The 16,248-nt window shown below is 37.1% G+C and overlaps 1 protein-coding gene across 5 annotated transcripts; it reads right to left on the bottom strand.

The window, feature by feature from the left end:
- Positions 1-1,796: 1,796 nt before the first annotated feature.
- Positions 1,797-15,806, bottom strand: MRPL42 (mitochondrial ribosomal protein L42). Of its 5 annotated transcripts, none has more exons than XM_081331068.1 (6): positions 15,753-15,771; positions 13,607-13,696; positions 12,206-12,269; positions 4,831-4,915; positions 3,815-3,975; positions 1,797-2,513 (listed from the first exon to the last, which is right to left on the bottom strand). In XM_081331068.1, the coding sequence occupies exons 2-6, from the start codon at positions 13,671-13,673 to the stop codon at positions 2,468-2,470; spliced, it is 423 nt and encodes a 140-aa protein (XP_081187194.1). In that variant the 5' UTR covers positions 13,674-13,696; positions 15,753-15,771; the 3' UTR covers positions 1,797-2,467. The 5 variants fall into 5 exon arrangements, with proteins under 5 accessions (XP_081187194.1, XP_081187192.1, XP_081187193.1 ...); XM_081331067.1 differs by having other exon boundaries at positions 1,798-2,513; positions 13,607-13,723; positions 15,753-15,797; XM_081331065.1 differs by lacking the exon at positions 15,753-15,771 and adding an exon at positions 14,799-14,833 and having other exon boundaries at positions 1,798-2,513; positions 12,206-12,284; positions 13,607-13,723.
- Between the last annotated feature and the right edge of the window lie 442 nt (positions 15,807-16,248).

Below are 16,248 nucleotides of genomic sequence, written 5' to 3'. Positions count from 1 at the left end.
AGCTTCATGGGCTTGATTAGAAAATAAAAACTGATGACCGCAAGCCAATTTTTAGTTTAGAAATATTAAAGCTGCTCAGGAAAAGTCAACTTTGAAATCATGGTATAGGTAAAATTACTGCTAACTGGGGCATTTTAATCAGAATGCTCCTTGTACCCTTTGGAGTCTCCTGGTACAGTAAAATATCTATGGAGATTCTTAGTCATACAGGTCACAGTTGTTCCAAAGGTGCTTTTCAGAAGGCAACTAGATTTTCTTGGTTTTTTTTTTCCTTGAAGACATTTCACTTTTCATCTAAGAAGCTTCTTCAGCCCTGGTATAGTATCATATGTGCACTGGAACAAAGGAGAGGTAGTTGAAAGTGGGTTTGGAATCCACAGTTGTGCCCACCCTTCTTTCATATGACAGTCAAATAGATGTCTGCCCCAAATTTAATGGAGCAGATGTCTGGGTAAGTATTCCACATGCTCCGAGATCCTGAAAAGTGTGTTTGAAAGTCAGGCCATTTCTTTCTCAGAAATAGTTTTGTGTTTTCTCCCGCCACCAGATTTTTGGCACTTCCTCCCTCTGGGCATAAGAAATGCTTGCAAGGCCACTGGAGTTCAAGAGTTGTTTGAAGGAGAAACATCTCTCTTGCAATTTCCTGCACAAGTAGGCCTTGATTACAACAGTTCGTTTAGTGACCATTCAAAGTTACAATTCTCTGAAAAAAAGTGACATATGACCATTTTTCACACTTACGACTGTTGCAGCATCCCCATGGTCACGTGATCAAAATTTGGATGCTTGGCAACTGGTTCATATTTATAATGGTTGCAATGTCCCAGCAAAGTTTTAACTGGGGTTTTATTTAAGGGATAATTTATTTTTTTAAATTGTTTTTTAACTTTTGTATTTTTACTGTTTGATTTTAAATACCCTGTAAACCACCCTGAGTCCTTCGGGAAAGGGCAGTATATAAATTTAATTTAAAAAAAAGTCAATGGGGAAGCCAGATTCACTTAACAACTGGGTTACTAACTTACCAACTGCAGTGATTCACTTAACAACTGTGGCCAAGACAAGGAAAGGATCTGAGATCACCCAACTCTGGGAGATGAAGGAATAGTTAATTTACTCAAACTGTGTTTGGCATCTTTGAAAAGATACTAAGTTTGCATACTTTTAAATTAGACTTTCATAAATTGCTTGTTAACTGCTTTTCATCTATTATAAATCTTTGTATTAGCTATTTTGACAGTATGCGGTGAGTTTACCTTCAATCCTTAGCAAAAGTAAGTTTTAGCTACTAATTTGAGAACTTAAAAAAACTTTTGGAATAAGCAGGAAAGAGTGATTACAGTTTGATATTAGAAAGTTACTAATGGACTAAGGGTCCAGATAAATTTGAAATAAAATTTTGGAATTAATTATAAAGAATTTTTCCTGTGGAAAAATGCCTGATTTTCTAAAAAAAATAAATAAAATTTTAAAAATTGGGCACGAGGGAACACGATTATATATGAAAAGAAGACATGAACTTGACTGTAGAATTACAGAATGGAAGAAAATATTCTAACCCTGGACATATTGAAGGTATTTTTTGTAAATAATGAATTCCGATGTTGATAGTGTCAACAGAAACATCTGCCTCTATGGAGTGGCTGTACCTAAATGAGGTTATGGAGGAGGAACAAGTTCTGCCCGACAGAGTTGAAAGTGGATTTAAAAATGACCCTGGGCTACAAGAACAACATGTAAAGAGATGTTACATTAGATATATAAAAGTAAAAAGCTGTTTTAATAATTAAAAAAGATATAGAAACAACAAATCAAAATAGAAACAATAAGCCAATAAAGTTAATTTTCCTGTACTGAATTTACAAAAGAGGCTTGTTAAAGTTTTGAAGAATCTCTTAAGAAGGGAGAAAAAAGGGCTTTTACTTTCTATTCTTTTAATTTGTATTAATTTTTACACTAATTTGGTGTAATTTACACTAATTTGGTGCCCTAAAGCAGGCTACACTGATACTATACATTTTTTTCTGTCATTTTGATTCTGACAATCTTACTAAAATTTCTGAAATAGAAAATGTGGTCATTATTTTCATAGAGACACAAAAAATTTTCTATTGGGTAACAAGAAATGAAGGTCTTCAAGATACTTTTCATAAAATCTATTATTTAGTTTTTATTCCTAGTTTTGGCTGCATATTGTTAACATGCACTCATATATATGCCCATATTCCCCCCTTCCCAAGTGTAGTAAATCTGAATTCTTGTACAGTGGTGCCCTCTGGTGGTTCATATACCAATTCAACTAAACTAGCAATATTTGGGAATATAACTTTTATTTTGCATATCCTTAGATTTTACGAATCAGAATCCCAAGATTCTATAAATTATCTAGAGAAGGGAGGTTTTAGTTAGAAATGAATCCTCCATCTACAGAAAGTGGTTTTCCATGATGATAAAGACAAATGTAATTTCATCGGTCTTTGGAAGTATTGGTTTTCTTGCGTCGAGTGTGATACCTAAATGAAAAAAAGAACCCCAGAAGATATATTAAGCTTGTATCTCAGACACCAAATAGTTTAAATACTTGTTTTTAAGAGAATAGGAATGTTATTAATATTTATATTAGAAAACATTATTTTTTATTTTTTTTATTTTAATTCCATTTATATCCCGCCCTTCTCCGAAGACCCAGGGCGGCTTACAAGCTTAGCAGTAGCAGTAGCCTTCATTCTATGTATATGCCTGCTTATTAGGGCTTTCACACACACCCCAAGCGGCATTATTACAAAGTCAGCTTAATTGCCCCCAACAATCTGGGTCCTCATTTTACCTACCTCGGAAGGATGGAAGGCTGAGTCAACCTTGAGCCTGGTGGGATGCGAACCTGCACTAATTGCAGGCAGCTGGTGTTACTTAAGGAGGCATTAGCCCACTGCTCCACCAAGGCTTTATCTTTATAAAGGAAGTTAAAAGTAATTCTTAGGAAGAAAAGCACAACTGCATGCACACTTTTCACTTATCACATTCCTAAGAGAGTTCCAAGACCTGGAAATAAAAAGCAAAATATTTGCACAACATAGTCCTCCTACATTTTAGAAAATGCTGATCAGTAGCTGGATTTTCTGGATCCAAAGAAAGGTACACTGCTTTAGTAGTGGCAAATAATTTTGCACCTTTTTTAAAAAAAAATATTTGAACGGCATGGTTTAATTTCTAAAAACAGTTTATTAACTCTTGAATCTAAATGTTAGAAGTATTGCTGATATCCGCTCAGCAAAAGATGTTCCCAAATTCTTCCAGTATTTAGACATTTGGTAAGAATATTTCTTGACCCAATGTAGCATACTTTTCATCCAAGATGCATGTGTAGTTATTTTCAATTTTGGTGCAGTAGTTAAGGTGCTGGACTAAGACCACAGAAATCTAAGTTCAGATTCACCCTCAGCAATGGAAACTCATTCAGCCTCCTTAATGTACCCATAGGGTAATCAGGGACACAAATGTGAGGAACTGTAAGTGCATGAGTGCTGTCCGTTTTTCAGGCTCACACAGAAAGATGGGGGGGAAAAATCTGCCTGTCTTAATGAATAGCAGAGAATTGCTCTGCTTACTGTATGCAAATTCCAAACACTTCTTCTCTATCATTTTCAAAGCATGTATAAACCTAAGGGTTGAATCCTTGAATCCTAATCAGTCAGTAAAATGCAGACCAAACCTGTGATGCATTTTCAACTGAGTTATGCACCAGGAAAGAACCTGAAGTATTGTAATCCCATTCCATTTTGATTTTACAATTGATACCTTCATAAATACTTACTGTCCCACAGGATACCAGCGATGTTTGGTTGTGTAAAACATTTTACTAAGTGTCTCAATTGTGGGCTCATTCTTGTAGACTTCTGTTTCTTCTAATTTAGATTTCAGGACTTGTTCATGTGTTTCTTCTTTATACGTCACTGGGTCTAGTTGTGGAATGGGCTGTCAAAGTATATGTCATACAAATTACGAGATAAAACTAAAAGTCTATTTCTCCAAAGAGATTCCATTTACTAACACTACACATCCAGGTGAGCTGGCACTATTTGACTGTAGTACAGTTAACAGAAGCTAGGAATACAAGACAGCAAAATTATTAGCACTAATATTCACCAAGAAAAGTTTTGTAGAAAGCTTTTCTAGTAAGACCTTACTAGAAGGGCTTTTTATAAGATTTTTCTTAGTGTATATAGCTAGCCTAGCATCCTGTTTCCAACAATGGGCAGCCATAATATGCTGCTTTTAAATCTGGAAGACTTGCTTATTCTCTTTGCCTAGTCCCTTTAATCTATGGAAGTCAATAATTACATATTTTGTGGCACTCAATCCATAAGATAATTGTGTATGAAATAAAAATATTATTCTTCAAATGTTATTCCAATCAATGTTAGAATCACCGACTCCAAACTTTAGAGAGGGAACAAACTACAACTTATCATTTACAACTGTACTCAGGGTAATCCATAATCAATGAAAGCATTTCCACCTTTTAAAATGATCTTACACAATATTTAAGATTAAAGCCAATACTATCCTCCTTTTAAATAGTACCAATATTACCAATTCCAGAGCATCATTTTCCCACTGTGTGACCTGAATGTATTTATATCCTTTATTTGAAGGTAGCTCAAAGCATCTGAGGACATCCATTAATGTAAATCTGCTACCTCCTGTATTTACCTTTTATGATCTTATCTTGTAAATCACGTTCTTATTAAGGGATAACACCCAGCAACATATATATGAGGAAGATTACTAGTAACAAATTTCAGGAAGATGCAATTTTCAGTAACTTACTTTTGTGTGCTCATATGGAATGTCCACTGAAGGGTGATAGCAAACAATTGTCTTTCCATCTGACGTCATAGCAAGTTCAACTTTGCTAAAAAATAAAGCAGATGTCAATATTCCTAACATTTTAAAAAAGATGGCATTGGAGATAATAGTTTAATTAAAATTTAAGGAAAATATATTAAACAGTAATTATTTTGAATGATACCCATAAGCTGTAAAATATTTAACTAAAATACACAAGACTAGAAGTTGCCAAAATACATTCAATAACATATTTTAATTTTAAAAATCAAGCAAGCATGCAATACATAAACTGCATAGGAGCTAAACATGTACATACATAAATGCTATTTGTACTCTAAAGACAAGATAACAAATTTTTAAACACTCATATTCAATATTTATGTTGGATGGATGGACTTCCGGTGGCGGCGCGGCGCCGAAGACAGCCTTCCCGGGCTGCCCGCGGCTCAGCTGTTTGTTTTTTCGCCCGAAACAGCGCCGATCAGCTGTTCGGGCGAAATTGAAGCCCCCTCCTCGGGAGAAGAGGAGGGGGTGAGGCCCCAGGTAGGGGTAGAGTTCTCCGGGGCCGCCTGAGCTTGGAGCTTGGGCGGCTGAAGGATTGAACTCCCCCGAAGCCTGGGTTGCTCCCAGCTGGCCGGCGTCTCTGCTCCGAACTTCTTGGAGCAGAGCCAGGCGTCTGCGAACCATCCCTGCCTGAAGAAAGGACTATGATTTAAAGGAGCAGGCAGAGCGGTACAAGAGGCAAAGGTGAAGAGGATTATTTTACTATACTCTCTAGCTTGTTGGACTTTTTAAACTTTAAGTGAAAGTGCGTCATAATTGAGGACTAAAAGATGGCGGCGAAACCTCCCCCTAAAACTCTTCGGAGCGGTGGATCCTCGCCGGTGCAACAATCATCACTACAGGCGTTGCACCCTCCTGAAGCGCTGACATCGAAGGACTTACGAGATGCTCTGGATAAACTTTTGGAATCAATCAATCAATCAATGGGTGATAAATTTGCACAGATGGAGGAGAAATTGGAGAAATTGGAGGAGAGAATGGAAGAGAGGATGGAACAGAAGTTCAGCGTGATGAAGGTAGACATTTTGTCTTCAGTGCATAAAGTGGCGGAATGTGTGGAAGAATTAGATGAAAAAATGGATGATCTGGCTCAAAGGAATGCTATATTAGAAGTAAAAGCACGGGAGAATGAAAATGCAAGAGACAAAGTGGAAAGGGAGTTAAGCCTAGCCCAATATTACCAGATGCAGTTTGCTGTCAGAATCAGAGGTTTAAAAGAGAATATTAAAGAAGATTTAAAGCAGCTGATTTCTGAGGCTCTTGAAGTGGTATTAAACCAGCCAGCATCTGAAATAAGAGCAGCTATGGATAAAGTGTTTCGGGTGAATTCATGGATTGCCAGACAGAGAAAGTTGCCTAGAGATGTGGTGGTTTATTTTGCAAAAAGAGAGATTAGAGATCAAGTTATACAAGCTGCCTATGATGCTAAAGTGGTGATTGCTGAACAAGAAGTCTTGGTTTTAAAAGAAATTCCTCCAAGGATTTTAAGGGGAAGGAAGGACTATACATTTCTCGTGCATAAGCTTAAGCAAAGAGATATAAGGTTCAGATGGGAGATTCCAGATGGGCTGATGGTGATGCATGAAGGTAAAAGGTATCGGCTGATTACTGTGAAGCAAGCGCGTGATTTCTACAATAATGTCTTAAAAGCAACCCCATTAACACTTCTGGAAGCTGGAAAGGGAGCTGGAGAAGGAGAACATCAAGAGGATGAAACAGAGGAAAGTGGTGCTGGAGGAGATCAAGCTACAACTTCTTTGGATGATCCTAGAGAGCAAAGAGTAACGCGTGCTGCTTTAAAACGAGCAAAGAAAATAAAAGAACAAGATCAGCAAAAGTCTTCAGATTCTTCACAACGTACATATAGTCAAGCTGTGGGAGGAGCACGGCCTAAAGAAATTAGTCCTATCAAAGCTGTGGTCCAAGAGCTTTTGGAGGATATGCATGGCAACTAAATTCCTAACCTGGAATGTTAATGGACTAAATTCACCGCAGAAGAGGAAGAAAGTTTTTCAATATTTAAAACAATTTAAGATAGATGTTATATGTTTGCAAGAAACGCATATTAGAGTTTTGGATCAAAAGCATTTATTGAACTCGAGACTGGGTACGCAATTTGTTGCCTCTGCAGAGAATAAGAAAAATGGAGTGGTTGTTTATGTTAAAAGTGCCTTAACAGCAGACTTAATTGAAGCAGATAAGCATGGAAGATATGTTATGATTGAGCTGCTGTTAGAAGGTAAAAAGACGCTTCTAGTTGGATTATATGCACCTAACCAACAACAAGCTGATTTTTTTAGCTTACTCCACACAAAGCTTACCCAGTTGGATTATAAATCTTTTATTTTTATGGGAGACTGGAATGGTGTTTTGGATGTACAGTTGGACAAGGCTGGAGCTTTTAAGCGCATTCCAAGTCATGCTAGACTGCCTAAATCTTTTTTTTAAATGAAGGATGACCTGGAATTGCGAGATATTTGGCGTGAGAGACACTTGCAGGAGAAGGATTATACTTTTTATTCTGACAGACACCAATCTTTTTCGAGGATTGATTTTATTTTGTTGACTAATGATTTTTTTTTGAGAACTAAAAAGGTGAAGATTTGTGCAAGAACTATTTCTGACCACAGTCCAGTTTGGTTGGAGATTGATAAGGAGAAAAGAGACAGGCGCTCGTGGCGCGTAAATGAGAATTTGTTTAGAAATCAGAGAAATGTGGAAGAATGTAAACAACGGATGAAGGATTTTTTTGAGATTAATATGAATAAGGGTACCTCTATGGACATGGTTTGGGATGCTAGCAAGGCCTATATGAGAGGGGTGTTGATATATATGAATAATAGACATAGACGTGCAGTGGAAACTAGAAGGAAAGAACTGGAGAATGAAATAAAGGAAAAAGAAAAGGCTTTGATTTTGAATCCAGAGGATGTGAAGATCAAGGAGGCTATTAGACTGCTAAGAGGACAATTTGATAAATTAATGGCAGATCAAGTGGCAACCAATCTGCGGTTTGCTAGGCACAATACTTTTTGCAACGCTAATAAACCAGGCAGATGGTTAGCTTATAGACTGAGGAAAAAACAAAGGGCCTCTAATATAGATAAGATTGAGTATAAAGGAAGGGTTGTGTTTCAACAGAATCTTATTAAGGATGCTTTTGTGGATTTTTATTCGAAATTATATACTAAAGAGGAAATTAATGTAAAAGATATTGATATATACTTGGAGAATGCTAGCATCCCGGTTCTTACGCAAGTACAAAAAGAGGGGATTAATCAACTGATTACAGAAGAAGAAATTCTTACAGCAATTAAGGAACTGAAGGTGGATAAAGCGCCAGGCACGGATGGCTTGACTGCGGCCTATTATAAAAATTTACAATTTGAGATGATAAAGCCGTTAAAGGAACTGTTTCAGACAATTCAGAGGGGGGGAAAGGTGCCACCGTCTTGGAGAACAGCTTTTATCTCTTTGATTCCGAAGGAAGACCAGGATGCTACTCAAGTTAAAAATTACAGACCGATATCGCTTTTAAATACAGATTATAAGATATTTGCGAAGGTTTTGGCTAATAGACTGATGAGGGTTCTGCAACAGGTGATTCATGGGGATCAAACGGGGTTTATTAGTGGTAGGCAAATGAAAAATAATGTGAGACATATAGTTGATGTGTTAGAGTTTTTGGAAAGGCACAACCAGATCTCTGCAGCGCTAATCTTTTTAGATGCTGAAAAGGCCTTTGATCAATTGAATTGGCAATTTTTGTTGAAAGTTTTAGATAAATTGGATTTTGGGGAAAATTTTTTACAGCCGATTAGGGCATTATATCAAAAACAAACTGCCCGAATCATAGTTAACAATAGCCTGACAGCAGCATGTAATATTGAGAAGGGCACAAGGCAAGGGTGTCCGTTATCGCCCTTGTTATTTGTGTTAACATTAGAGATACTATTGGTTAAGATTCGGAACTCGGAAAAAATTAAGGGGATACAAGTTGGAGATCAGGACTACAGATTGAGAGCATTTGCAGATGATCTGGTTGTTACAGTGACCCAGCCAGAGAACTCTGTTGTGGACCTGATGGAGATAATAACACAATATGGGAAGGTTTCTGGATTTAAAGTAAATACACAGAAAACTAAAATTTTGGCTAGAAATATGACAGTTTCACAGAAGGCTCTCTTAGAAGGATTAACTGGATTTGAGATTGTTAAAAGGGTTAAATATCTGGGGGTGATTTTGTCGCCCTCTAATACAAAGCTATATAAAAATAATTATGAAAAACTATGGGGGAAAATTCAAAAAGAATTGGAGAGTTGGCAAAAATTGCAATTGTCTTTGTTGGGACGGATTGCAGCAGTGAAAATGAATGTCCTGCCCAAATTTTTATTTTTGTTTCAAATGATACCGATTCTTAAGAAAGATTCTAACTTGGAGGAATGGCAGCGTGGTATCAATAAATTTGTGTGGGCAGGGAAAAAGCCACGAGTTAAACTTAAGATTATGCAGGATACTCGTCAGAGAGGTGGCCTTAAATTGCCTAATTTTAAATTATATTATGAAGCTGCTGCATTAGTAGGAATAAGCGATTGGATTAATTTGACGCAATTGAGGTTATTAAATCTTGAGGGCCATGATTTGTTGTTTGGCTGGCATGCATATTTGTTGTATGATAAGAAGGTAGATACTGTGTTTAGGATGCATATTTTAAGACAGGCATTGCTGAGAGTTTGGAAGAAGTATAGACATAAGCTAAGCAGCAAGATACCATTGTGGGCAATTCCAAAACACGCAATAGAAAATATACATGCTGGTTTCAAACATGATGTGACTACGTACAAGGAAATTTTAAGCCTGGAAAGGAATGTTTGGTGTTTGAAATCATATAGCCTCTTGCGAGAAGAGAAGGTTGTTCAAACTTGGTTTCAATATATCCAATTACGGGCCAGGTGGAAAGAAGACCAGAAAAATGGATTTACAATGACTGATGAAAATTTGATAAAGCAGATTAGAAATCAGGGATCAGCACATATTAAACGGATATATCTTGCATTGATAGAGATTGACTCGGAAACAGAGCTTGTTAAGGATTGTATGATAAAATGGGCCCAAAATATCCAGGAAGTTATTACAATGGACACGTGGGAAAAGATTTGGGTGAGGAACGTAAAATTTACTCAAGCTCAAAATCTAAGAGAGAACTTTTACAAAATGTTTTATAGATGGCATCTAGATCCTAAAAAGCTTGCAAGTATGTATCCGAATTATCAGCCTAAATGTTGGAGGTGTGGTGATGAAGATGCAACATATTTTCACATATGGTGGACATGCAAGAAGGTTAAGGCTTTTTGGATAAAAGTCTGGTGGAATATGCAGAAGATTTTTAAACAGAGGATAAAGTTTTGTCCGCAACTTTTTTTGTTGGGAATAATTGCAGACGCTACAGTTGTGGACACCAAGCTGATGTTGAACTTAATTACGGCGGCAAGACTTTTGATAGGCCAATATTGGAAGAAAGAGGAACTGCCGACCATAGAAGAGTGGACTTTAAAGGTTTCCGACCTGGCAGAGATGGCGAAGATTTCGGCCTATTTGAAAGATCATTCGCAAGAACGTTATATTATGGAATGGAGAAAATGGATTGAGTTTATCCAGAACAAGTATAGGGTTAAGAAGTTTTATGTAGCATTCGAATAAGTCTTCTTTCGTTTTTTTTCTTTTTTTATTCTAGTTTTTTATATATATTTAATATTGTTAAGGTGTGTCTTATCCTATATAAGCTAGAGAGTGATGGATTTTAGAATTTATAGTTGTTAGTATATGGTTGTTTATGATTGCCTTTTTATATATATATACCTTGTATTTAGCTCTGGGAAGTCGGGGGGGGAGGGGGGTGGAGGGAGGGGGGGAGGGAGGTTGGGGGGAGGTAGGGGGGGAGCAGGGAGGGGGAAGGGGGGTTTTTTAAAGGAAAACTGTATTTTAAAACTTTTCAATAAAAAAAAAATATTTATGTTGGATGGATGAAATGCCTGCATGAAGACATGACAGCCATAGGCAAATGCCTTGCTGATGCTGCAGACTGAAGTGGTGAGTGAAATGAAAAATTGTGTACCCCGCAATATAATGGAAATAACACAAGAAGATTCAATATTTTTGTTGAAAAGTAATTAGTGAAAGTACTTCTACAGTAATACAACGAAAAATGGAGATCAAACATTGTATAAAACATCTGAAGGATTATTCAAGATTTTTTGGCACTTGTGTCAGTTTTCTAGCCAATTTTTCCCAACATCCTGAGTTGCCTCAGAATAATATATATTTTGGTTCAGGGGATATGATAATAGTATGTTAGCTTGAAAAATGGATCATACTGGCTCTATCAGATCTGCTTACATTCTGCCCCTAATATATAAATTTGCAGAAAGGCTAGACAATTTCTTTGTAAACCAACTTCTAGAAACATTGCATATAGCACCTCTCTTTCATAATTAAAGAACTATATACATATAGAAACAGCTGGAAGCAGTTTAGAGAACCAAAAAACACAGGTGCTTTGTATGCTCTTCCACATATTATGAATAACTTCTGCAGGATTTGCAGTCCTAGTGAATAGTTATTTCACAATTCAAATAACCTTTATGAAAAAGCTGCTATTCTTATCTGTTTAGAAATTAAAGTAATATATATTATTAATTAAACTTAATCAATGTATCAGGCTGGCTAATTTAAAACAAAGGCACACAGCAGTTTTTGCATTTGTCTTTAACCCACACATAAGACAAGGGAGTTGCAGTGTACTGGGGATATTGTGATGGCACATTTATGATACTCAATTACCAGCCCATTCATTACAAATGTTAGCATGTAACAGTTTTTGTAAATTAATAGTGATGACATGTAGAATAGTTAATAAAGGTAAAGGTAAAGGTTCCCCCGCACATGCGTGCTAGTCGTTTCCAACTCTAGGGGCCAGTGCTCATCTCCGTTTCAAAGCCGAAGAGCCAGCGCTTGTCCGAGGACGTCTCCGTGGTCATGTGGCCGGCATGACTAGACGCCAAAGGCGCACGGAACGCTGTTACCTTCCCACTGGAGTGGTCCCTATTTTTCTACTTGCATTTTTACGTGCTTTCGAACTGCTAGGTTGGCAGAAGCTGGGACGAGTAACAGGTGCTCACTCTGCTACGCGGCACTCGGGGTTCGACCTGCCAAACTGCCAATCTTCTGATCGACAAGCTCAGCGTCCTAACCCACTGAGCCACCGCGTCCCTTCAGAATAGTTAATACTTACCAGTTATAATCATCAGGAAGTGGTGAATATGTAGATTTGGGGCAGGCATGAAATACGGCTGCATCTGCAGATACAGGAGCTAAACAGTATTACACACTAGATTGTCAGTCTCTTTTAACACTACGGGAATGAAAATACCACAAAGATTATACATTGTAGTGCTAATCTAGGAGTTGGTGATAAATTTAGGGGTTTTAATTCTGGCATAAATCCAATTGTTTCACTATACAAAAATTGTAAATCAAATTACAGCTTCGAAGGAAAAAGGACTTCTATAGGGCAGTTTTATCCAACTTGGTGTTCTCCAATATTTTGGATTGGAATTCTCATAATCCTCAGCTTTGGTACCTTGGAATAATGGGAACTAGAGACATCAAGCCAAGGAGGGTTGATTTAGAACATACAGAAAAAGGGGTGAGGTGGGGAAGGGATATAAATGTTCATGGACATTTAAGGCAAGACTACAGAAATGACACACGTTGGGAATCTAAGTGTGTGTCATTCAATAGCACTCATTAATACTGAGCTCTATATTTGGAAAAAAAGAAAGACCAACAAGGCTCTTTTTCTGCTCATCTGCTACCTACAGCTCCCACTGAAGCTGCATTATTTGTTCTTCTTTACTGATGTAGTCCTGGGAGTTTATACTTATCACCCAAAATGCCATTATATTTCCTTATCCATGAATATAGGTAGTCCTCAACTTACAATCACAATTAGGACTGGAAATTTTGTCACTAAGCAAAGTGTTTGATAAATGAATCATAGTTAATTTTACCTTTTTACCTGTGGTCATTTAGAGAATCACACAGTCATTAAGCAAATCTGGCTTTCTCCTATTGATTTTACTTGTGGAAATCCCGTAATTGTGTAACCATGGGACACTGAAAGCCTCATAAATATGTGCCAGTTGCCAAATGCCCAAATGTTGATCATGTGACCACAGGGAGATTGTGATGGACTGGTTGTAAGTCCCTTTTAGTACTGTCATAACTTCAAACAGTTGTTAAATCAATGGTCATAAGTCAAGGACTACCCGTAAAGACACTGACAACTAAGCAAAGATCAGAAAAATAGTAGAACTGTTTCTTCTTGCACAAACTGAATACTACTACTATACAGAAAAGGGCTTAATCAAATTTACATTAAAGTCAATTCTTTCTTTTCCTACCCTAGTCAAGTAACACAGCTTTATAGAGGCAATGTCCTTGTCTCTTGAGCAAAGGAAGGCCACCACATGGAGGATTATCAGATGGCCAATATCTTACCTAATGTTCATTTTTCAGAAAGATTGAAATGGGCTGTTGATTTGTAAATGTAAGGTCACTATTCTCCTGCCCATAAAGATGCAGTATTCTGGTATCCAATTAGCTAGTAACACAGAGGACGCACAATGCTTACCAGTTAGCAAAGGCTTCCTGATGAAAGTTGCCAAATATAAAATAGACTTCCTTGAGGCTGTGGCCATGGTAGCAGGTTAAATAGTAGAAACTGAAGAAATAAATTCAGGTTTCATTCCTGTTTGAAATATGTTAAATATGTTAAGTCAATAACAAGTCAATTTCTCCAGCGTTTCAATAGCAGTTCCATACATTACCATGGAGCAGTTAACAATACAAAGTCTGATCACTGCCTGCTAATTTATTATTTTAATTCCATAGATGGGAACTTCTTCATACTCATAGTCTTTAGTGATTATGACTTCATTAGTCATAGTCCTCTGAACCAACCTTCAAAATTTCCAGGTATGTGGTCTCCAGTTTCCAGAATTACTATCAATGGCCATATTGATTGTGGAATTCTGAATCTGAAGCCCACATACCTGGAAATTGCTATGGTTAAAAAGCATTGCTTGAAAGCTGCATATTTCCAAGGTAGAATTAGGATATTGCAGAAATAAGGAGAAACCAAAAGTTATATAAACCGTGCAAGACCTGTTCTTTTCCCTTAATTTTAAACAGTTCTGTTTAGTCTTTTGAAACTCAAATACTTTGGCCACCTTATGAGAAGGAAGGACTCACTGGAGAAGAGCCTAATGCTGGGAAAGGTTGAGGGCAAGAGAAGAAGGGGACAACAAAGAATGAGGTGGCTGGATGGAGTCACTGAAGCAGTAGGTGTGAGCTTAAATGGACTCCAGAAGATGGTAGAGGACAGGAAGTCCTGGAGGAACATTGTCCATGGGGTCGCGATGAGTCGGACACGACTTCGCAACTAACAACAACAAAAATTTAGTTTTTAAACAGTTCTATTTAGCCAAAAGTTATTATCCCTCATTTCATATAGCAGTATTTGTGCCTACCATATAAATTTAACTTTTATTTAGTAATCAAATTTATATAGCTGCTCATCTCATGAAAAGTGACTCTGTGTGCATACAAGAATCCACTAAAACAGTAATATAAAACAGTCATTATCTGAAACCATTATATAATAATTATTAAAAATATTAAAACTATTTTTATCCTACCTTTATTTTTTATAAATAATTCAAAGCGGTACTAATACAGTACTCCTTCCTCCTCCTATTTTCCCCACAATAATGACCCTACATGATTGCACTTGGGCTGAGAAAGAATGACTGGCCCAAACTCACCAAATCGGCGCTCCTGGCTAAAATGGGACACCCTCTCCCTTTTCAAGGCCGGTATCTTAATTACTACACCAAACTATGAAAGGAAAGTTTAAAAAAAAGAAAATAATAGGCAGAAAGTATTAATAACAGATCTGTTCTTTATCAAAATTTTAAGGTAAAGGTTCCCCCGCACATGCGTGCTAGTCATTCCCAATGTTGCTAACAGGTGGTCACCATGACTGGATCAATTAAATCTTATAAGTGAGTGCTGTCTGGAAAGCAGGTTTATCACTGTTTTGGAACTTGGGTAAATTCATACTAGAAAAGGCAGTCTCTAACATAGTTGTGTCTTGAGCTGTGAAATAAAACACTATGAACTGGTCTAGAATTAAACCATTAAATTCACAAACAGGTATAAAATGAATTATAGCCTTGTAATAGTATTTTACTTAAAATGATATTTAAATTCTCCATTGATACTTAAATTCAATGAAGTCTACGATAATAAGCTATATCGTAAATTCCGATGCAATTAGTCTTGAAGCTTTTGTAATAAATTGGCTTAAACAGCAGGGAAAGCAGAAATAAGAACTGTCTGCTAGGACTTATTGGTCTCATTTTACTGATTTTACCTGATTCTGGTATTTACCAATCATTCAGGGTAAAAAAAAATAAACTAGCCACCAAATGTGAGGCTAACTAATAATTTATTTAATGTATATGCCGCTCGATTTCCAGCGACTCTGAGTGGTAAACAGTGTTGGACTAGGAGTCCCAAACAACGGGAGATTCGGATGAGAAGAGTAGAAGTTGCAGTCAACACGTGGAGAATACCAGATAACCAGTACTACACTATTTAAACGGCATAAGCTAAAATTTCTATATCGGGGCGCAACTTTTGCGAAAGGACAAGAGGACATGGCCAGACAGCCAAGAGCCTGATCCGGGGAAAAGAAATAACGCAGAAAAGCTTACCAAATAGAGGACATCGGATCTCTCTGACATAGACGGATTCTCGGAACAACTTCCGGGAACCTCTCAAGAGCCACCAAAGCACATTGGGAAATGTAGTTCGGAAGAGAAGGCTGTCCAATTGGTAATGATAGCTTGTTAGCACAGGAATCTTTGCGATTAGTTTCCTTTTCATAGTTTATCAAAGCAAACTTTCCTTCCTTTCTTCTTTCAGAATCATAGTCTGTGTTTTGCAGGGTATGTTGTGTGAAAATAGAACAATTCAATCACGGGTGTCATCGGATAGGACCGGGAATGATTCCTACCTGAAACTCTGGACAACTTCAAAAAGTAAACTGTGCCAGTAAGTTTCTGGGTAGTTCTAGTACACCAATGAAGTTTCTCATTTCCAGTTATTTGACAGTAATAATAGAAAACCATGGTTATAGTCGTATAAGATACTAATTCATGATAAAGTTAACAGTAGTTTACTGAATTCAGCTTTTTGGTATACATAACA

The sequence above is a fragment of the Vipera berus genome (genome assembly GCF_964194415.1).
Source record: "Vipera berus genome assembly, chromosome: 6".
NCBI classification, from domain to species: domain Eukaryota; kingdom Metazoa; phylum Chordata; class Lepidosauria; order Squamata; family Viperidae; genus Vipera; species Vipera berus.
The sequence above is the reverse complement of the archived record's forward strand: the minus strand, read 5'-3'. Positions and strand labels throughout refer to the sequence as shown.